Genomic DNA, 24,050 nt, shown 5'->3' on the forward strand with positions numbered 1-24,050 from the left:
TACGTTCTCCATATCACAGAAAAAAGAAAAAGAACGGAAAACTAAACACCAGGTGCTTGACAACTTGCACTAGCTGTCATATTTGAACCATGTCCACTTTGCTCATTGTTAAGAACCTAGAATTCTGTCTGAAGACATTGTAAACCAGTAGAGATAGATGTGTTGTCTCTTCCCACTGGCCAACATGAAGTAGTCCATGTTTAACACAATTGAACTAGACCACATTCAATCACATGACAGTTACCTGAGAATTATTAGTATGAATGCATAAACAATCATTTTATGTTTTCCTCAGAGGAGGTCTGACCCTTGGTGGGTCTCATATTCATTCTTTTCTTTTGTTCTTTTATTTGCTTCAGTCATTTGACTGCAGCCATGCTGAAGCACCACCTTGAAGGGCTTTAGTTGAACAAATCAACCCCAGGACTTGCTTTTTTAAGCCTAGTACTTATTATGTCGGACTCTAAGTTACAGGGACGTAAACACACCAACAGTGATTGTCAAAAGGTGATGGTGGGGACAATTACAGACACACACACATAGATACACACACACACACACACACACACATATATATATCGCTTTCACCTTCGAAACGTAGAGTAGATGAAACCATGGCGACTGAAGAAGGGGTTTTTTCCTTGTGTTATTTGTCCTGTACTCTATTTTTTTTGTTGTTTAAGAAAATGTCCAGTTCCTTGGGTTTGTGTCTATGTTTTCGTTTCGCATTGTGTTCAACGTTTTTTTTGGTGTCCTGTACTCATATATGCGTGTATATATACATGTAGAGGTAGGTACGTACATATATGTATATATATATGCATATGTTTTATTTATTAATATATTATATATTATATATATATATATATATATATATATATATGCATATTTTTATTTATTAATATATTATATATATATATATATATATATATATATATATATGCATATGTTTTATTTATTAATATATTATATATATATATTATATATATATATATATATATATATGCATATGTTTTATTATTAATATATTATATATATATATATATATATATATATAAAACTAGCTTCTTTCAGTTTCCGTTTACCAAATCCACTCACAAGGCTTGATCAGCCCAAGGCTAGAGTAGAAGACCATATACAATTAACCACTGAGAAGCCAACCACTATTGTAGCTAGAGTGTGTTCCACCCAAGGTGGCACTTCAGTCTGGCACCCCTGGGATCCCACAAAAGATACATATTGCCTACAGCAGACCCAAAAGTGGTGTTGCCCCCTTAAAAGTGCAGACCACCTCTAGCTATGTTAGTGAAACCAACAAGAACATGCCACTATGTGGTTACTCAACCTGCTAAAAATAGCAGCTGACTCTCCCTCACCTTTTAAAAAAGCAGAGGACATATTAGATAATGTAGTCCAAGATAAACTATGTCTGAATAACAGGTAGGATGGTCATAGCTGAAATACCTTTGATCATTTTTAAGGCTTAGAGGAGGAATGACACCCCTTCTAATCTTTTTTGCAGGTCTCCTAAAACTGAGGGAAGGAAGGGCAAATGTTACTCTCAGAGCAGAGGGATAGCCCAAATAGTTGTAACATATTGGATTATGCTAAAAGCACCCTAAAGGCCAGCTGCTTTACCCAAGAACAGGTACAAACAATCCAGTGGTTTTTCAGATCCCATTGACCAAAATTCATTTCCAAAGCCTGAGACATCCTAAGGCTATGGGAGAAGAGACTTTTCCAAGGCACTAAACAAGGTGACCAGACCTAGAACTATATGATTGCAAATGAACTTCATACTACTGTGAGGAACCTTGGGCAAGTTCTTTATTATAGCCCAGAGATAACAAAGCCTTGTAAGTGAATTTATGGTAGGTGAGGATGAAAGAAAGAAGCCTGTTGTGTGTGCTTGTATATGTGTGTGTCTGCATCTAGCGTACCCTTATCTTGACATCGTGTGATGATTGTAAATGAGCTTCGTCATCATACAAGTCTTCCACAGAAACATATCTGGTCATGGGAAAATATTACCTTACTTGGAAACAGGTGAGAGCTGGTGGCAGGAAGGGCTTTTGGCTACAGAAAATACGTCTCAACAAATTCCATCTGACCCCCACCCCCACCTCAATCAAATATAGAAAAGTACACAATAAAATGATGACAACGATATAAGGGTTGACATGGAGCTAAACGCTAATAAGAATATGCAATATAATCCTCAACAAGATGGAGTTATGGCAAATCCGAGTTTATGAGTTTGTACCTGAGTGTTTCACTGGCTACCTGTTTGACACAACAATTAACTATGTCATTGTAAGAGACAAAAGATCAATGGTAAAAGAATGTCAAGAGCAACAAATAACAAAATCACATACTCTCATCCTTCACAATCCTCGGCTGCAAAGAAAAGTCAATGAAAGATGTTCCTAATTCCCATGCATTATGAAGTTATGACACAGGCAGGTCTTAACATGGTAAAGTTTAAGCAAGCTGATAGTTCTACTATTTAAATATGTATATCCCTTTAGTGTTGAAACCGGCCATACCAGGCCAAAATTGTCTTCCTGTTTTATGCGCAAACCAGCCAGCTCTGACCTCTCACACTTACCCTACAAAGTCATTTTAAAAATAAACAGGGACATCATCAAAACCTCAGAGTTACAAGATGCTGTACAATTAATTTAAAACAATGTGATTAAACAGGTTTTACATTTGACAGATTAATCTGAATACTAAAGGGATATACATATATGTGTGTGTGTGTATAAAAGTTGTCGGGAATTATGATAAATGCTTAATAAAAAGGTTGGAATAATAAGCATATATAACATCCCGCCCATGCTAGCATAGAAGAAGGACGTTAAATGATGATGATGATATATATATATTTCTTTATTGCCCACAAGGGGCTAAACATAGAGGGGACAAACAAGGACAGACACATGGATTAAGCCGATTATATCGACCCCAGTGCGTAACTGGTACTTAATTTATCAACCCCGAAAGGATGAAAGGCAAAGTCGACCTCGGTGGAATTTGAACTCAGAACGTAACGGCAGACGAAATAAGGCTACGCATTTTGTCCGGCATGCTAACGTTTCTGCCAGCTCGCCGCCTTTTAATGATATATATATGAGAAAGAGAGATGACAACGGAATACATGATTATCTTATGAACTTCATTAGTCTACAGCTGTTTCTACTGTAAGATGCAGTGGACTTGTAGTTGGATGTCTAAATAACACCTTAGAGCTTCATCAGGAAAGAATTACATTTGTGCTTATATAGGAAACAACATCAACAATTGTTTAGTGGCTGTGTGGTAAGCAGCTTGCTTACCAACCACATGGTTCCGGGTTCAGTCCCACTGCATGGTATCTGGGGCAAGTGCCTTTTATTTTAGCCTTGGGCCAACCAAAGCCTTGAGAGTGGATTTGGTAGATAGAAACTGAAAGAAGCCCATCGTGTATATATATGTGTGTGTGTGTGTGTGTGTGTGTGTCTGTGTTCGTCCCCCTAGCACTGCTTGACAACCGATGCTGGTGTGTTTATGTCCCCATCACTTAGTGGTTCGGCAAAGGAGATCGATAAAATAAGTACTAGGCTTACAAAGAATAAGTTCTGGGGTTGATTTGGTCGACTAAAGGCGGTTCTCCAGCATGGTCAAATGACTGAAACAAGCAAAAGAGCATATGTACACACACACACCCATATATAAATGTGTTATATGTATGTATGTCTATGAGTGATTTCATATTTTTTCTTTGTCTTATGTGTGTCAGCTGATTATAATCAATATAACAACCTATAAATGATGTCATATGCTTGGAGTCAATAGCAAAACCACATGTGGGCCTCTTGACAGGCTGTACAATCTTTATAAACAAAAAGGATCACATCTATGTCTGTGCTGTTGATTTCTTAAGAGACTAGAAGATTATTACCTCTGTTGGAAGTAGGTGACAGGTAGAGCATCTAGCCATAAGAAATCTGCCTTAACAAATTCTGTTTTGACTCATGTAAGCATGGAAAAGACAACATCGTATATTCATAATGATGATGACATTGTATATTCAAAGACAATCAAAATTGTGAGATTATCATTATGTTACTGTTTTATGTCAATAAATATTTTGGCAAATCTAAGTATTTTTTTTTTAAATTCAGAATGTCCTGTAACTATGGCTACACATTAAATCAACAAATATTTAAACTCAGTGATTCACTGAGTCACTTCAGACTAACAGATATTTTATGGAAAATTATAAGTCAAAATCTGCACCCACTGAATACAGGTATAAAGTGTTTTATTTATACAACAAAGTGCTCAACTGGAATAGAAGATGTAAGGTGTGTTTGTACATGAGGTCGTTTATATATGCATAAAGACACAGACATGGTTGTGTGACAATGCATAGCACCTTGGGCAAGCGTCTTCAACTAAGCCCCAGGTCAACCAAAGCCTTCGCAGTGGGTATGATTGATGGAAATAGATAGAAGACTGTCATGTGTGTGTGTGTGTGTGTGTGTGTGTGTGTGTGTGTTTGTTTGTGTCCCCTTGTCTTGACATCACATGGTAGTTAGTTGTAAATGAGAGCCATTATCATGCAAGCAGAGTAATTTATTTCCAGTTTTCTGCAAACATGTCTGGCTATGGCTTTGGGTGCCTAGATCTGTGATAAGGGCAACTGCACATACTTGAAAGTATACTTAATTTCATCGCAGATGCCTTTTATCTCTATTGTCTGTACATAACTTTTATGCTCTGTCAAGCTATGCTTCAATATGCCTACCACACAATTGTATGACTTGCAACAATTCCTTGTTTAATCTAGAATTCAATGTTTTCTTTATGTTCATCATCAGTGTTATTTAATGTCTGCTTTCCATGCTGGCATGGGTTGGATGGTTTGACTGAGGGCTGGCAAGCCAGAGGCTGCACCAGGCTCCAATCTGATCTGGCAAAGTTTCTACAGCTGGATGCCTTTCCTAACACCAACCACTCCGAGAGTGTAGTTGGTGCTTTTTAAAGGGCCAGTGAGGCAATACTGGCATCAACCACACTTGAATGGTGCTTTTTATGTGCCCCAGTATAGGAGCCAGTTAGGCGGCATTGACACAAACCACGCTCAAATAGTTCTTTTTATGTACCAACAGCATGGGACCAGTCAGGTGGCACTGGCATCAACCACGCTCAAATGGGGCTTTTTATGTGCCACAGCATGGGAGCAAGTCAGGTGGCACTGGCAACAATCATGCTCAAATGGTGCTTTTTACATGCCACTGGCATGGGGCCAGTCAGGCGGCACTGGCATCAACCACACTCGAATGGTGCTTTTTACATACCACTGGCACAGGTGCCAATCAGGCGGTACTGTTGTCATCAGCCATGACAAGATTTCACTTGATTCAACAGGTCTTCACAAGCACAGTTTATTGCTCAATGACTGAAGGGTATTCTTAAATGGGCTGGTTACGCTACACTAGCATAGGCCACAGTTATGGTCTCACTTGGCTTGCTGGGTCTTCTCAAGCAAAGAAGGAAAATAAGTGAAATATTTGTGATGACTTAAAGATTGTGGAACATTACACATCCAGCGGGGCATACTAGCATCATTCCTTGCAAGCTTACGTATGTCCTCAGCAGTCACGGCCCATGTTTCACTGCCATGTAGCATGGCTGTTTGCGCACACGTCATACAGTCTAACTTTTACTTTGAGCGAGAGGCCCTCTTTTTTTATGTGAGAGAGTATTTTACAGCTAGAGACCCTTTCTGTTGTCAAGTCTTTTAGTAACTCTTACAACAAACAGGGGCATGATATACCTATTTTAAAACTGGAATGCAGATGATTTTCTAGAATTCATATTTAATAATAACAATCAAGGAGAAAATGAAATGCATAAACAGGTATTTACTCACCGTGTATTCCAGTCAATTTTCTTCTCTGTGTGTAGGTGAAGGTATCCAGGGAATACAAATGCTGACAAAATAGGGCTGACATATTTATAAATGATGAGGAAAGCCACACAACTGAGGCAGGCAGCCCTGAAGTAGGACGTGTCCCAAATGATATCGCCCGATGATGACATTCTACTGGTCTCACGTTACAGGATTACAGGGCATCAGGATGGTGGTGATGATGATGACGGCCAGCAGTAGCAGCAGTAGTAACCGTAGCAACTGTTAATGAAAAATAAGTTAATTATAGATAAGTATTCGGCTGTAGAAACAGGAACTAGAGTGCTAAATACATGTTGTAGAACTTATGCATTTGTTTAAAGTTTTCTCATGTCAGCTGGGTGAATGCAGAAAAGCAGGGAAACTTAGAGTGCACACACACACATACACGTTTATGTACATGACCACACATAAATGTTAAAATAAGTTTATTATTTAAATGCAAGTTTAAAAATGGCAATCAGAACATTTACTGACTTGGTAACTTTATACTGAGAATAAAGTCAAATTTATTGTAAAGATCAAACTGACTGGGACATCACAATACACACATATATACATGCATGTACACATACATACACAAATATACACACATTCATATATATACAGCCATCATCACCATCGTCATCATTTTATGTTTGCCTTCTATGTTGGTATGGATTGCACAGGTTGTCACAATCAAAGTCAATTCTTATTCAGGGCCACTTCCCTCCTAGATGGGTTAGAGAATGGTCTTATCTGTATGCTCTGCTTTTGTCATGGTCTCCATAGGGTTGTATACTCTTCCTAACACCAACCACTTTTCAGGGTGTACTTTGTGTGTGTGAGTCCTCTTGTAATTAGATTTTTGACCAAAGGTCAACTATTCAAATGGCTTCACAAAACATACTACCACCTTCCTTCTCCACCCCCAATCAAGTATCTTGTGTTGAATATTCACTACTTTCTTTCAGCTATCAAGTCTTTCCCTCTCACACTGATAAACAAACCCAAACCCCACCCCAAACACACCCAAATCCCATACATAGAATCACAAAGCCCCAAATCCTCAGATCTGCTTGATAACCAATGCAAGAAAATTCTCCAACAAATTTAATCAATTAGCATTTAAACCGGCCATATCCAGCCTAAATATTCTACCTATCTTATGTTCAAACTTGCCAGATTTCGCCTCTCACACCTACCCTACATTGTAATTCTAAATATAAACAATCACACTATCGAAATCCCAAAGCTATGAAATAATGCATGATTAATTGAAAGCAATGTGAATGCATAACCAAGAAGAATGAGATGGAAAGCTCTTTTCTTTGACAAAGAAAATAGCACAGAAGAAGAATTAGGCAACAAAACAAATGAAAAACTCATGAATATTAGAAGAAATTTTAAATCCCAGAAAATCCCACCTGCAAATAGGATATTAAAAAATTCTGAAGACAATCTATGGAACCTACTAAGAAATATTAAGTTTAATAAAAGTGTACTAAGGAATAATCACCTACGTTATTTGAAGCACAAAGTTAATGAACTCAGAAAATTAAAAGGTATAATCGTACAGTCCAACAAAACAGGAAATCTCTACATTGTTGATGCAGATCTATACTATAATCTCTTACATAAAGAAATTACAAAGAAATATAAGATTATAAATAAATATGTTCTAAAATCTATTAACATTAAATCCAAACAAATAATGAATGAATATTGAATCAACAACATAACTGAAGTTTATAAACCATCTAGGCATAGAATTAGCCTGAAAGATCACAAACCTAATTTTCAATCTGACATCGGAAAACTAAGCAAATTTATTTATCTTAGATGAATACCTACATTTATTGAAATCCAAAATAAAACTCAACCTGTGGTCCAAAACACTAGATATGATCAACTGGTTCACCAACATACACGATAATAAAAACTGTAACTTGACATAGACAACTTGACACAGACAACTATTACCAATCTATCGACCCTGTATTACTTAATATAGCACTTATCTTCACCAAGAATAGGACTAAATTATCAATGAAGGAAATTAAAATCACACTTGAAGCTTGAAAAACTATAATTTCTCATCAAGGTAAATATTGGACAAGGAAGGATACACCAGACTGTTTCGATGTACCCATGTGCATGCAAGACTGCTGAAGTTATCGATTTAGTCAGAATTTACCTTCTACACCTACTTAAAGAAGAATTCCCTGAATTGAAAGTGGTCTTTACTACGATGACGCACTATTCTTAGTTAGAAATATCTCCAACAGGAAACTTGAACTCTACAAAAGAAGACAACTCTGTGAACTTCCTAGAGGTTAACTTTAACGTTAATATTTCCTCGTAGGCACAGGAGTGGCTGTGTGGTAAGTAGCTTGCTAACCAACCACATGGTGGCATCTTGGGCAAGTGTCTTCTGCTATAGCCTCGGGCCAACCAAAGCCTTGTGAGTGGATTTGGTAGACGGAAACTGAAAGAAGCCTGTCGTATATATGTATATATATGTATGTGTGTGTATATGTTTGTGTGTCTGTGTTTGTCCCTCTAGCATTGCTTGACAACCGATGCTAGTGTGTTTACGTCCCCGTCACTTAGCAGTTCGGCAAAAGACCGATAGAATAAGTACTGGGCTTACAAAGAATAAGTCCCAGGGTCGATTTGCTCGACTAAAGGCGGTGCTCCAGCATGGCTGCAGTCAAATGACTGAAACAAGTAAAAGAGTATATCAACCTCACATACATAAATGCCCAAAGTAGCCATCCTTATAACATTATAAAAATATCTAACCACTAACACAGAAAGAAGAATTAATCTATCATCTTCTAATGAAGAAATTTTTAAAAAACATAAAGACTACTATAATCTAGCACTTAAGAAGGCAGGATACAAATATGAAATTAAGTACAATAAAAACAACTCAAAAGAAACAATGTAAATTACTCAATATCTTTGAAAATCCTATCTTCATTCAGCCCCTTCTTATAGACATAATAATAAAATTTGCAGATTATGCCTGGAAGAAAGTTATAAAATAATGAGAATGAATGGTCTCCTTATAATACTAAGGATGAAAAAGTTTTTTCATGTAAACACGTCAAAATTCCTTTTTATTAATCTTAAATAATATTCCCCAACACCACTTTATTTTAATATCATTTCCTTTTTCTTTCTAAAATCTCTATTTTTTTTTAAATATCTCTCTATATTTTAACCCTTTCTATGATAAAAGATTAATAATCATCAAATACTCTGCACATATATTTATCTTATATTATATGGATATATTTATTATTTAACCATCTCTTCTCATAATTATATGACCCACCTTATGTTGGTATAACATCTCAAAATCTCCATACACCTCCCTTTCTCTTTATATATTCTCACATCTTCTCTTAGTATATAATATACCTTTCTTTCTTTTGTAATTTATTTCATTTACATAATGTACATATATGTATATAAGATGTGCCCAGTGTAAGCTATGGACACACAAGAGGTGGGATCTTTTCATTTCCAAGGCCTGTATTTTCAGATTTTTCCTACTTAACCAAACAATTTGAAACTTCGTATACTGGTAGAATGTGTCAAAAGAAAACATAATTGTAAACCAGAATGAAAACGGAATTGTAATTTCAAAGTTTAACGTTGTTTAATAATTAGAATTTTAACCAATGGTATTCGGTCTTTCGGCTTCATATTAATTACTCCGTCTCAATAGACGTAAACGGCTATTTTGCTGACGTATTTAACATACGTGAAATAACTTAGTTTTTGTAAATTTTCGTGTGATTTTTATTCCTTACTTTATTCGTGTAACTTTTATTTCTGTAACTTTTTATCTTTGGCAATCTTTCGTATGTGTGTGTATGTATGTATGGCCAATTCAGTGTTTACATTATTTCAAGTTAAAACGAAAGATTACCTTTGCTATGTAGAAAATAATGAGGTTGACTCAATGGAATAATGACAGTGATCGAAAATATAGACAAAATTTTTTTTGGTAATCTTTCGTTTTAACTCGAAATAATGTAAACACTGAATCGGCCATACATACACACACACACACACATACATACACACACACACATACATAGATACATACACACACACATACATGCATACATACATATACACATACACCGAGTAAAAAATTTCAGTTATCTCTCTCTTTCACACATTACTCTCTCTGTCTCTTCACACACACTAACAGAAGTACTTCACTTACACAACATATTTTCTGTCTCCCACACCCCATCAAACACACACACACACGCACAAAACACAGACCTACGCACAGCTGTCTACGTCACAAAATAGCTTTCTATGTCACACTAAGATAATGCAGTTAATTAGTTCAAGTGAAAACAAACAATACGATTGGTTAAAATTCGCAGATTTAATCTACCCTTAAAGTTATAAAATACATTTTTCTCAAATAAACAAGTTGAAACTAGTGTTTTCTTTTGAGACACTCTACCAGTATACGAAGTTTCAAATTATTTAGTTAACTAGAAAAATCTGACAAAACAGGCCTTGGAAATGAAAAGATCCCAAGAGGTGCAGCAATATCAAAGGAAGGCTAACTGGTAAGATAGTTTTTGTATGTGGTAGATGCTCAGGAGGAATAAACACTGAAAATGTGCAGAGAACAACTACCGCCACATTCCAGGGAGAAAAACTAGAAGTAGTTGATAGCCGTTACCTACGTGACCAAGTCAATAGCAGTGGCAGGGTGTGCTGAAAGTGTAGCTGCTAGAATAAGAATAGCCTGGGCAAAGTTCAGACAGCTCTTGCCTCTGCTGGTGACAAAGGGCCTCTCGCTCAGAGTAAAAGGCAGACTGCATGACGCATGTGTACAAATAGCCATGCTACATGGCAATGAAACGTGGGCCGTGACTGCTGAGGACATGCGTAAGCTCGCAAGGAATGAAGCCTGTATGCTCTGCTGGAAGTGTACAAATATTTCACTTATTTTCCATTTTTGCTTCATATTCTCATATATTAGCGTCATGTTAGCTGAGCGTCATATTAATACTTTGCATGTACCACGTCCTCATGTTATTTTCCTTGGCGTTTTTCTCCAATTTTTTTACTGATTATATATATATATTGGAGACTCCCTTCGGTCATGAATGACCATAGGATTGCACCTAGAAAGTTACCCTCCAAGGCACAAGTCCAGGCAAGGTTGTATACGGAAGACCAACAGTCGCCCATGTATAACAGCCTCCCCTCTCCACACCACTGATGTTATCCAAAGGAAAGGCAAAGGGGCCGATACAGCTTGGCACCAGTGACGTCACAACTCATTTCTACAGCTGAGTGAACTGAAGCAATGTGAAATAGAGTGTCTTGCTCAAGAACACAACATGCAGTCCAGTCTGGGATTCAAACTCACAACCTCATGGTCGTAAGTCCGACACTCTAGCCACTGAGCCATGCAGATATATATATATATATATATATATACATATATATATCATCATCATCATCATTTAGCATCCACTTTCCATGCTAGCATGGGTTGGATGGTTCAACTGGGGTCTGGGAAGCCAGAAGGCTGCACCAGGCCCAGTCTGATCTGGCAATGTTTCTATGGCTGGATGCCCTTCCTAACGCCAACCACTCCGTGAGTGTAGTGGGTGCTTTTTACGTGCCACCGGCACAGCTGCCAGACAGGGCTGGCAAACAGCCACAGTCGGATGGTGCTTTTTATGTGCCACCGGCATGGGGGCCAGGCGAGGCTGGTAATGGCCACGATCGGATGGTGCTTTTTACGTCCCACCGGCATATATATATATATATATACGCGAGAAAGAAGCAACAAGAATGGATAGGTTTTTCGTACTAAAAACCTATCCATTCTTGTTGCTTCTTTCTCGCTTATAATCACCCCACATTACTGTATTGTTAAATCAGTATAGTTTTTTTTTGGTGCATCTAAGTTAGGTACCATATTCAAGTAAATTTTTTAAAATTAACTTGAATCTTTATTGCTCTTTTTATATATATATATATATATATATATATATATATATTTAGCAGAAGGGGAGGATTACATGTGCCTGTCTGTCTGTGTATTTTCTTCTTGCTTTGACTTCATGAGATCGTTGTAAGCGAGTGTCACTGTCATGAAAGCAGTGTTCATTTCCAATCTTCCATGAAAACATTTGTGGCCATAGCGAAATATTGATCTCACTTGGAAATGGGTAAGGGCTGGTGACAGGAAGAGCATCAAGCAGTAGAAAAATCCCGCCACAACAAATTCTGTCCAATCCATGTAAGTATGGAAATGTGAACATTTAAACCAGTATGATGATGGTGATTTCATGTGACACTACCAGAGAAGTTATGGGTACTGCATCCATTCTGATTGAATTCTATCAAAGTCATTGTTGGTGATGGTGAAGAGCAAGAGCCAAAGGTTACATGTGGCGGTGGGGGTGGCATATGCATCAATCTGTATCTGTAAGCATGAGTTTATGTGCCAACCTATTTATGTGTGCGTCAAACTATATATATATATATATACCAATATGTGTGTGTGTGTGTAAGAGAGAGAGAGCCTATATGTTAACATGTGTGTGTGGTGTGTGTGGTGAATGTGTGCCTCCTGACCTGTTTGACTGTGTCAGCCTATTTGTTCACATGCATGCATATGTGTGTGTGTGCACACGCGCACGTCACTACTTGATACACCGCACCCCTCATCACTTCCAGTGTTGTTACCTGAGTCAGAATTAGGTCACATTTAATAGAGATGGAGGGACACAGATCTCGATGAGTTGGTGGAAGTATTAAGAGTAAAGGAGAGTAGAGTAAACGAGAGCTAAGTGAGAAAAGATGGGCAAAGAGAAGCAAGAAGAAGGAGGGGGATGCTGAGGGAGAGTAAGAGGAGAAGAGAGTAGTGAAGGGAGATGAGAAAAGAAGGGTGGAAGAAGTGATAGAGAGTAGAATCAGAGAGAAAGAAAAGAGATTTGAGTGAGACACAGAGAGAGAGAGGGGAGTTTTGAATGAAGGAGAGAGAAAAGAAGAGAAGGTGGAGTATGAAGAGAGCTGAGTGAAAGAGGAAAGAACATGAGGAGAGCTGAGTGAGAGGGGGAGGTGTGTAAAGAGAGCTGAGTGAGAGAGGGAGGAGTGTGAGGAGAGGTGAGAGGGGGAGGTATGTGAGGAGAGCTGAGTAACAGAAGAGAGAAAGAAATCAGAAAGGGAAGAAGAAAGAGTTGATTGAGAGGGAGAGAGAGAGAGAGGTGAGTGAATGAGAGAAGGCTGAAGGAGATGAATTACTCAGAGTGATGAATGAATAAATGAGGGATGGCAGGAGGGAGGGAGGGAGGGAGAGAAACAGTGAGCAAACATGTGAAAGAGAGGGGTAGGTGGGAAGGAGAGAATGTATTTTATTGTCAGAAACCAATACCTTTGATTTTACTACACACACACACACACAGCTACAACATACATGCTACCACTACTTGTACATAGCACCACAATATGCCATCCACTATCCACAACCACCATCACAATTAATCGATAAACACATCTGATACATTCACACAGATACATAGGAGAGAAAGACAATGAGAAAAGAAAAGACAGAGAGGGGAGGAGGGAATCAGACACACACACACACACACACTATTGACTGATTGTCACCATTTCTGCAAACCTGTATGGAAGCAGTAGAGTGGTACTAGTGTGTAGTGTGTAAAGGAACTTATTGTTACTGACACCTGTAAAGTAATAATAATATCTATAGTTATTGGTACCTGTGTGTTAAGAGGTGTCTAGAGTTATTGGTACTAATATATAAAAACATACCTACAGTTATTAGTACCTGAGCGTGTGTGCATGTGTAGGGGTACCTATAATTGTTGCTGCCTGTGTACTAATACCGATATAGGAACACCTCAACTTGCAACATTAATTGGTTCCAACACATGTGACTTAACTTGAAAAACAACAAAGAAAGACATTTTTTAAAAGATTATAGCCTTATATCATTTTTAACCCTTTAGTACTCAGATTACACTATCAAATGTAAAGACCCCCTTTGATCATGAATGACCATGGGATTGCACCTAGAAAGTTACCCTCCAAGGCAAGGTTGTTTATGGAAGACTAGCAGTTGCCCATGCATACCAGCCTCCCCTCTTCATACCACCAATATTATCCAAGGGAAAAGCAAATGCCAATATAACTTGGAACCAGTGATATCACAACTCATTTCTACAGCTGAGTGAACAGGAGCAATATAAAATAAAATGTCTTGCTCAAGACTACAACACACAACCTAGTCCAGGAACCAAACTCACTACACCTGATGATTGTAAGCCCGATGCTCTAACCACTGAGCCATGCGCCTTCACCGTGTCAAATGTAATGCTTATTTATTCATACTGCTTCAAATTAATCCTACATAATCTTGTGGAGTTGAGATTTCAATGATGTGATTGCTTATTTTCAGAATAACATTGTAGGGTCGGTGTGAGAGGCTGGATATAACCGAGATATGTTTTGGTCAAGATCAGCCCAGGCTATGTCAAACTTAATAGCACCCCTTGATAGGATCTTTTAAGTCATTTTTAAGTCAAGCTTTGTGTTATCATGGCCCGTGCAAGTAGGGAGTTGTTGTTAACAGAGATATATCCAGGTAAAGGTGACTTATTTGATATCCCTTGAAGAAATTTGTTCAGGTTTTGCTTGAAGGTGATGGGATCTTTTTCTTTGATTTGTTTAAGGATAATGTTAAATAGAGAAGGGCCTGTTGAGGAAAAGAAATTGTGGTGCAGTAAATTTGTATGTTGTGAGCCTGAATTGTGTAGCTGGCATATAGCGCATGGCCCCAACCTTGGACGAATTCTGAATGTAATGTTAAGATTGTTTTGGCAGTATTGTGGTATATTCTCCACACTGTGCAAATGATGTAGCGCACATGGTGATGCTGAGGAGAATAAAGATTCAATGTTATAAGGCAGTCCCAATAATCAAGATCAATCATGTCCTTAATTTTTTTAGTGAATGCTCTCAGGAGTGACTCAGTTCTCAATGTTTGATTTGGTTTGGTGTGGGGAAACCAAAGGGGGCAGCATTGCTCTAGGTGTAACCCTACAAAGGAGAAGAAGGGAATAATGACATCCTGCTCTCTGGAATGGAAAGATCTGAGAATCCAGGAGCTTATTCTACAAGCCATATCAATTTTATTGTTGATGTAGCAAGTTTGAACATAAAACAAATAGAACATTAGGGCTGCAGACAGGCAGGTTCAATGCTACAGGGTTAATAAATGGTTTGTATATATATTTTTGTTCATTTTATTTGATTTTCCTCTTCAGTATTTGTTTTTTTAGGTGTCTTTTGTAATTTTCATGTTTTTAACTATGTTGCTGAAACTGGATAAATCAACTGGAGTTCAGGTTTATTTTGTCCATCTTAAAAAAAAAAAGCTTAAGATCATAAAAGATGTTAACTCAGAGTGACCCAAGTTGAGATATGCATGTAATTACTGACATCTATGTGTGTAGAGTAACTAATAGTTACTGACAACTTAGCAAAGGTCCCTACAGTTACCGGTACTTGAATTCGTAGAGATACCTAGAGTTAGTAACAGCAGTGTGAGAAGGAAAGACAAGCATACCCAACCAAACTAAAACTATCAATATTAATTATAATTAATATTAATGTCTAATAATTGTTAAGCATTTACGATTTCCAATACATTATATTATTTACAATGAATTACAAAATGCATACAATTCAGTGTATAACTCAGTAAATATTTTGACACCAGGTAAACAGAGGTTCTTGTGCCTTTCAGCAATGCTTTATATTTTATTACACCTTTAGTGACTGAAGTTCCAAACTATATTGAATATAACGTCATGAAGACGGACTAAATTCCTGCTTCTAATTCAGTGCCGTAATAGAGCAAAAAGCATGTATGTGCATAGCATGTGTGGTATGGTTTTGTTTAGCCTCGGGTCAGTCCTGATTCAGTAAATGGGATAAAAAATAGTCCAACTATGATCAGCCAGTTTTATTTTGTTGTCTTTTTTGTGTTTTGTAAATAAGGTCTACAAGTAGCTTGCTTATGAACTACATGATTCCGGGTTCAGTCCTACTGCGTAGCACCTTGGGCAAGTGTCTTCTACTATAGCCTTGGGCTGACCAAAGCCTTATGAATGGATTTGGTAGGCGGAAACTGAAAGAAGCCTGTGGTGTATATATATATATATATATATATATTATATATATATATATATATATATATCAATAATAACAAAGGGTAAATTAATTAATTAACTAGTAATCAATAATTTCACCAAGTAGAATTCGGCATGAAAAGGGACCATTTCTCAGTAAACTTAAGTAATATTTTATAACTTAAGTAATTTAAGTAAAGCAAATCTTTGCTGAACCCTAATTCATCATCGTCATCATCGTCGTTTAACGTCCGTTCTCCATGCTAGCATGGGTTGGACGGTTCGACCGGGGTTCTGGGAAGCCAGAAGGCTGCACCAGGCTCCAGTCTAATTTGGCAATGTTTCTACAGCTGGATGCCCTTCCTAACGCCAACCACTCCGTGAGTGTAGTGGGTGCTTTTTACGTGCCACCTGCACAGGTGCCAGGCGGGGCTGGCAACGGCCACGGTCAGATTGGTGTATTTTATGTGCCACCGGCACGGAAGCCAGTCGAGGCGGTGCTGGCATCGGCCACGAGTCGGATAGTGCTTTTTACGTACCACCAGACCAGGGATCCTGGCTGGTTCAATTCGATTTCGATTTCGCTTGCCCCAACATGTCTTCACAAGCAAAGGGGGTTGGCAAGGGTGCCTGTCGTACGGTCGCATTGGAGTATTTTACGTGCCACGGCCACGAGTCGGATAGTGCTTTTTACGTACCACCAGACCAGGGATCCTGGCTGGTTCAATTTGATTTCGATTTCGCTTGCCCCAACATGTCTTCACAAGCAAAGGGGGTTGGCATGGGTGCCTGTCGTACGGTCGCATTGGAGTATTTTACGTGCCACGGCCCCGAGTCGGATAGTGCTTTTTACGTACCACCAGGCCAGGGATCCTGGCTGGTTCAATTCGGTTTCGATTTCGATTTCGATTTCGCTTGCCCCAACATGTCTTCGCAAGCATGGGGGTTGGGATGGGTGTCTGTCGTCGGATGAGGTTCTATATCGACTTCGCTTGCCTCAACCGGTCTTTGTGTCCAAGGGAGGAAAGGCATTCATAAGTGGGCTGGGCTCACTTGTCCTGCCTGGTCTTCTCACGTACAGAATATTTCCAAGGTCTTGGTCTCTGGTCATTTCCTCAGTGAGGCCTAAAGTTCGAAGGTCGTGCTTCACCACCTCGTCCCAGGTTTTCCTGGGTCTACCTCTTCCACGGGTTCCCTCAACTGCTAGGGATTGGCACTTTCTCACACACCTATCTTCATCCATTCTCGCCACATGACCATACCAGCGCAATCGTCTCTCTTGCACACCACAACTGATGCTTCTTAGGTACAACATTTCTCTCAAGGTGCTAACGCTCTGTCGAGTATGTACACTGACATTACACATCCATCGGAGCATACTGGCTTCATTCCTCACGAGCTTACGCATGTCCTCAGCAGTCACAGCCCATGTTTCGCTGCCATGTAGCATGGCTGTTCGTACACACGCATCATACAGTCTGCCTTTTACTCTGAGCGAGAGGCCTTTAGTCACCAGCAGAGGTAAGAGCTCCCTAAACTTTGCCCAGGCTATTCTTATTCTAGCAGTTACACTTTCAGCGCACCCACCCCCACTACTGACTTGGTCACCTAGATAACGGAAGCTATCAACTACTTCTAGTTTTTCCCCCTGGAAAGTGACGGAAGTTGTTTTCTGCAGATTTTCGGAGGTTAATGCTCCCGAGCATCTGCCACATACAAAAACTATCTTCCCAGTTAGCCTACCTTTGACATTGCTGCACCTCTTATGTGTCCATAGCTTACACTGGGTACATCTTATAGAGTTTCTACCTACACCTTTTCTACAGATCGAGCAGGGCCATCTTCCTGAAGATATTTGTGGATTGTCTACCTTTCTACTTATTAGTACTTTGGTTTTAGCTAGGTTGACTCTAAGGCCCCTTGATTCTAAACCCTCCTTCCACACCTGGAACTTCTCCTCCAGTTCTGATAGTGACTCAGCAATAAGAGCAAGGTCGTCAGCGTAGAGGAGCTCCCTGGGGCAGCCTGTCTTGAATTCCTCCGTAATTGCCTGGAGTACTATGATAAATAGGAGGGGGCTGAGTACTGAACCCTGGTGGACCCCAACCTCTACTTTGAATTCTTCTGTGTACATGTTGCCAACCCTAACCTTACTTACGGCATCTCTGTACATGGCTTGCACAGTCCTCACCAGCCATTCATCTATCCCTAGTTTCCTCATTGACCACCAGATAAGGGATCGGGGGACCCTATCAAAAGCTTTCTCCATGTCAACGAAAGCCAGGTACAGGGGCTTATCTTTGGCTAGGTATTTCTCCTGCAGCTGCCTTACCAGGAATATAGCATCAGTGGTACTTTTTCCTGGCACGAACCCAAACTGCATCTCATCTAAACTAACTCTCTCTCTAATTAGTTGGGCTATGACCCTCTCCGTAACCTTCATTACTTGATCCAACAGCTTGATACCTCTGTAATTATTTGTATCTAGGGCATCACCTTTACCTTTGTAGCAGTTGACTAGTATGCTGCTGCACCAGTCATTGGGTATGACTCCTTCGTGTATCACCTGGTTGACTATACGGGTGACTAGGTTATAGCCGACACTGCCAGATATTTTGAGCATCTCTGCAGTAATTCCTGATGGGCCTGGGGCTTTCCCTGTCTTCATGCTTCTAATTGCCTTAGCTACCACGGAACTATCAACTCGGATAGCTGGTCCCTCTGTAGGGTCAACATTCGGCAGACTCTCTTTATCCCATTCATTTTCCTCATTCAGTAACCTTTCATAGTGGCGTCTCCAAGCTTCTCTCTTTGCATCCTCATTTAGCGCAAGTGAACCATCCTCCATGCGAACACATTTCTCTCTACCCACATCACGATTCTCTCTCACACACTGTCTTGCAACACGAAATACCTCAAGTCTTTCATCCTCACGGCGCAGGACATTGGCAAATTTTCTCTTATCTGCTTCCCCTCTGGCTAGATAGACCTGTCTCCTAGCTTCCCTTCTGGCAGTCTGATACCCTTCCCTGCTACCACCGTTCTTCCAGGCCTTCCAAGCCTTTTTCTTTGTCTAATAGCCCTGTCAACAATATTGTTCCACCACCACGTTATTTTGGGTCTTAAGGGACTTTGCACCAGCCACAGATCTGGTCAGCGGCTTTCAGCAGGTTGTCCCTCAGAAACGTCCAGTTGTCTTCTACCCCATGTGTAGCTATACCCCCTTCCACTTCGTCAAAGGCTTCAAGTAACATATCTCTAAATCTCTGTCCATTCGCAGGGGCTTTAAGCTTCCAGACCCTTCTTCTCCATGTTGGTCGTCTTCTAGTCGCCCTCTTAGTCCTGATCCTAAAGTCACTAACTACCAGTCTATGTTGTGGGGTGCATTCTTCGCCTGGGAAGGTTTTGGCATTTTTAAGCAGCCATCTTTCCCTTTTTCTGGCAAGGATGTAGTCGATTTGGCTAGTATGCCGGCCCGATCGGTAGGTGACCAGGTGGCTTGTTGGTTTCCTGAAGTTAGTGTTGCAGACCATAAGACTATTCGCATCGCAGAACTCCAGCAGCCTGGTTCCCTCCTCATTGCGGGAACCATAACCGTAGCCTCCATGTACGCCATGGAAGCCCCCAGCATGTCGTCCAACATGCCCATTGAAATCACCAGCCACAAAGAGAAGGTCCCTGTCGTTCGTCGATGAGGTGGTCTGCAGTAGGGTGTCATAGAAACTGTCTTTCTGTCCATCGGGTAGCCCTGGCTGAGGGGCATAGGCCGATATAATGGTTGCTAATCTATTATGAAGCACTATTCTAATCTTAAGTATTCTGTCACTTACTCTGATTACCTCAATTACTCTATCTATCCATTTCTCAGCGATAATTATACCCACGCCACCAACCCCGTCAGTGTTCCCTGCCCAGAAAATCTTGTACCTGTGTCCCTTGCCTGTGAGGACCCTAGCAGATCCTCCTCTCCACCTTATTTCTTGCATACAACATACATCAACACGTCTCCGTTCAAGCATCTCGATTATCTCGCCAGACCTACCTTTCAATGTGCCAACGTTGAGGGTGCCTACCCTGAGGGTGTGGGAGGTGTGGGCCTCTGAGACCCTGGGATGAGGGGCCGCAGTGTTCTGTACCTGAAAAGAAAGCTTGCTTTTGCCAGATATCATACTGAGACTCTAGACTACAACCTGCATAAATTTCAAAGTTTTTGCGCTATATGATCACAATAAACCCTACATAGGGGTGCGGGGGGGGGGGTCAAGAAAGATAGGAAACAGAAACTTCCGGTTCTGGTAGAGGGGTGGGAGGGCGGGGTCACCTCCAAGGAACAACAGGTTTTAAGTTAATACGTAGGGAATTTTCTGCGACAGAAATTACTGAACATCTAGAAACTTCGGGGTTCGATTAAAACATAATATAAATAGGAGAGAGGGAGAATATTGTAGTGAATTCTGGGGATGGAATAACAACGGGATGACACTGAAATTAAAGGAGGAATTTAAAATGCATGACAGACAGGAAGCCATGCATACAAGATGGCGAAACAAATAATAGAGAAACGGGATTTAGGGTTACGAATCAACGCTTAAAAAATGAATATGAATGACAGGTTGTAAGTTAAATTCGCTTAGCTGGTCATTTTTCGAGTCAGTGTTTTGTCAGCAAGATGTAGAATCGAGAAGAGGGACGAGATAAATCGAACACTGCTTTATAAAGAGTTAGGGATTGGGGGGGGGATTATCAGGTGGAAGCATGAGGAAAGAGAGAGGGGGGAAGGAAGAGAGAGAGAGAGAGCTAAGGGACAACATGTTTAATTCGTAAGGAATTTTCTGCAACAGAAATTACTGAACATCTAGAAACTTCGGGGTTCGAGAAGAATGTAATATAAATAAGAGAGAGAGAAAATATTTCGTAGGGAATTTAGGGTATCTTTGGGGAAAGGAATAACGACGAAGGAACAACAGGTTTTAAGTTAATACGTAGGGAATTTTCTGCGACAGAAATTACTGAACATCTAGAAACTTCGGGGTTCGAGAAGAATGTAATATAAATAAGAGAGAGAGAAAATATTTCGTAGGGAATTTAGGGTATCTTTGAACAACAGGTTTTAAGTTAATACGTAGGGAATTTTCTGCGACAGAAATTACTGAACATCTAGAAACTTCGGGGTTCGATTAAAACATAATATAAATAGGAGAGAGGGAGAATATTGTAGTGAATTCTGGGGATGGAATAACAACGGGATGACACTGAAATTAAAGGAGGAATTTAAAATGCATGACAGACAGGAAGCCATGCATACAAGATGGCGAAACAAATAATAGAGAAACGGGATTTAGGGTTACGAATCAATGCTTAAAAAATGAATATGAATGACAGGTTGTAAGTTAAATTCGCTTAGCTGGTCATTTTTCGAGTCAGTGTTTTGTCAGCAAGATGTAGAATCGAGAAGAGGGACGAGATAAATCGAACACTGCTTTATAAAGAGTTAGGGATTGGGGGGGGGATTATCAGGTGGAAGCATGAGGAAAGAGAGAGGGGGGAAGGAAGAGAGAGAGAGAGAGCTAAGGGACAACATGTTTAATTCGTAAGGAATTTTCTGCAACAGAAATTACTGAACATCTAGAAACTTCGGGGTTCGAGAAGAATGTAATATAAATAAGAGAGAGAGAAAATATTTCGTAGGGAATTTAGGGTATCTTTGGGGAAAGGAATAACGACGAAGGAACAACAGGTTTTAAGTTAATACGTAGGGAATTTTCTGCGACAGAAATTACTGAACATCTAGAAACTTCGGGGTTCGAGAAGAATGTAATATAATAAGAGAGAGAGAAAATATTTCGTAGGGAATTAGGGTATCTTTGAACAACAGGTTTTAAGTTAATACGTAGGGAATTTAATGCGACAGAAATTACTGAACATCTAGAAACTTCGGGGTTCGAGAAGAGTAATATAAATAAGAGAGAGAGAAAATATTTCGTAGGAATTTAGGGTATCTTTGGGGAAAGGAATAACGACGGAGGAACAACAGGTTTTAAGTTAATACGTAGGGAATTTTCTGCAACAGAAATTACTGAACATCTAGGAACTTCGGGGTTCGAGGAGAACGTAATATAAATAAGAGAGAGAGAAAATATTTCGTAGGGAATTTAGGGTATCTTTGGGGAAAGGAATAACGACGAAGGAACAACAGGTTTTAAGTTAATACGTAGGGAATTTTCTGCGACAGAAATTACTGAACATCTAGGAACTTCGGGGTTCGAGGAGAACGTAATATAAATAAGAGAGAGAGAAAATATTTCGTAGGGAATTTAGGGTATCTTTGGGGAAAGGAATAACGACGAAGGAACAACAGGTTTTAAGTTAATACGTAGGGAATTTTCTGCAACAGAAATTACTGAACATCTAGGAACTTCGGGGTTCGAGGAGAACGTAATATAAATAAGAGAGAGAGAAAAATTTCGTAGGGAATTTAGGGTATCTTTGGGGAAAGGAATAACGACGAAGGAACAACAGGTTTTAAGTTAATACGTAGGGAATTTTCTGCAACAGAAATTACTGAACATCTAGGAACTTCGGGGTTCGAGGAGAACGTAATATAAATAAGAGAGAGAGAAAATATTTCGTAGGGAATTTAGGGTATCTTTGGGGAAAGGAATAACGACGAAGGAACAACAGGTTTTAAGTTAATACGTAGGGAATTTTCTGCAACAGAAATTACTGAACATCTAGGAACTTCGGGGTTCGAGGAGAACGTAATATAAATAAGAGAGAGAGAAAATATTTCGTAGGGAATTTAGGGTATCTTTGGGGAAAGGAATAACGACGAAGGAACAACAGGTTTTAAGTTAATACGTAGGGAATTTTCTGCGACAGAAATTACTGAACATCTAGAAACTTCGGGGTTCGATTAAAACATAATATAAATAGGAGAGAGGGAGAATATTGTAGTGAATTCTGGGGATGGAATAACAACGGGATGACACTGAAATTAAAGGAGGAATTTAAAATGCATGACAGACAGGAAGCCATGCATACAAGATGGCGAAACAAATAATAGAGAAACGGGATTTAGGGTTACGAATCAACGCTTAAAAAATGAATATGAATGACAGGTTGTAAGTTAAATTCGCTTAGCTGGTCATTTTTCGAGTCAGTGTTTTGTCAGCAAGATGTAGATATAAAATATATATAATATTTCCATTCTACAAATTACACAGCCCAAGTGAAATCGAGAGGAAAATCAGAGAAAAGAATTTTATTGATAAATTCGAACCCAAACTAAACAAGCAAAAATAATAATACTTAGATAGCAGGAAAATTATCTTATTTAGGGTTAAAAGTTCTATTGCCACCACCAACACCACTAGCAACAATAATTAAGGTGCTGACAATGATGATGATGACAATTGAAATATAAAAATCTCTGACAAAGGCTATTTACAACATTTCTAAAAATAGCCCAACAATTGCTGCCAGGGTTAAGATACAGGACTCTTGACATGTCCAACAAAGCGTGACGCCTAAACCAATCAGCTTAAGTAATTGAGTGATACTACACACTGATTGGTCAGAATACAGTTTGCAAAACCTAGCAATCTGGAGCCCACACAGCTGTATTTAAGGCACAGATTCAATCATCTAGCTACAGTCAAAAATTGTGAAGCATGACTGTCACCACTACTACATGAACCTGAAGATTGCAGAAGTTAATGCATGAAAGTACTAGTTCAATCAGAATGAACATTTAAGATTCTATTCTATTATTTTATTTTATTATATTATACTATCTTATATCATTATAAGATTGTAAATAAAACATGAAAATCAGACAAGGTTGGAATTCCTTTTAATATATTCTTCTATACACAATCACACACACCCGTATA

General features: G+C 39.3%; 1 protein-coding gene and 1 long non-coding RNA gene across 2 annotated transcripts in view; one reads left to right on the forward strand and one right to left on the reverse strand.

The window, feature by feature from the left end:
* Positions 1-24,050, reverse strand: part of LOC115215180 (TLC domain-containing protein 4-B-like) — an 80,040-nt gene that overhangs the window by 23,433 nt on the left and 32,557 nt on the right. The window contains exon 3 of the mRNA XM_029784367.2: positions 5,921-6,181. Within this exon, the coding sequence (XP_029640227.1) occupies positions 5,921-6,090 (170 nt within the window). The 5' untranslated portion in view covers positions 6,091-6,181. The remainder of the gene's footprint in view (positions 1-5,920; positions 6,182-24,050) is intronic.
* On the forward strand, positions 2,796-14,012 carry LOC118764554. Its single transcript, XR_005000373.1, has 3 exons — positions 2,796-2,805; positions 3,144-3,231; positions 14,003-14,012. It is a non-coding gene; the product is annotated as an uncharacterized LOC118764554 (long non-coding RNA).

The sequence above is a fragment of the Octopus sinensis genome, linkage group LG8, assembly GCF_006345805.1.
Source record: "Octopus sinensis linkage group LG8, ASM634580v1, whole genome shotgun sequence".
In the NCBI taxonomy this organism is placed as follows: domain Eukaryota; kingdom Metazoa; phylum Mollusca; class Cephalopoda; order Octopoda; family Octopodidae; genus Octopus; species Octopus sinensis.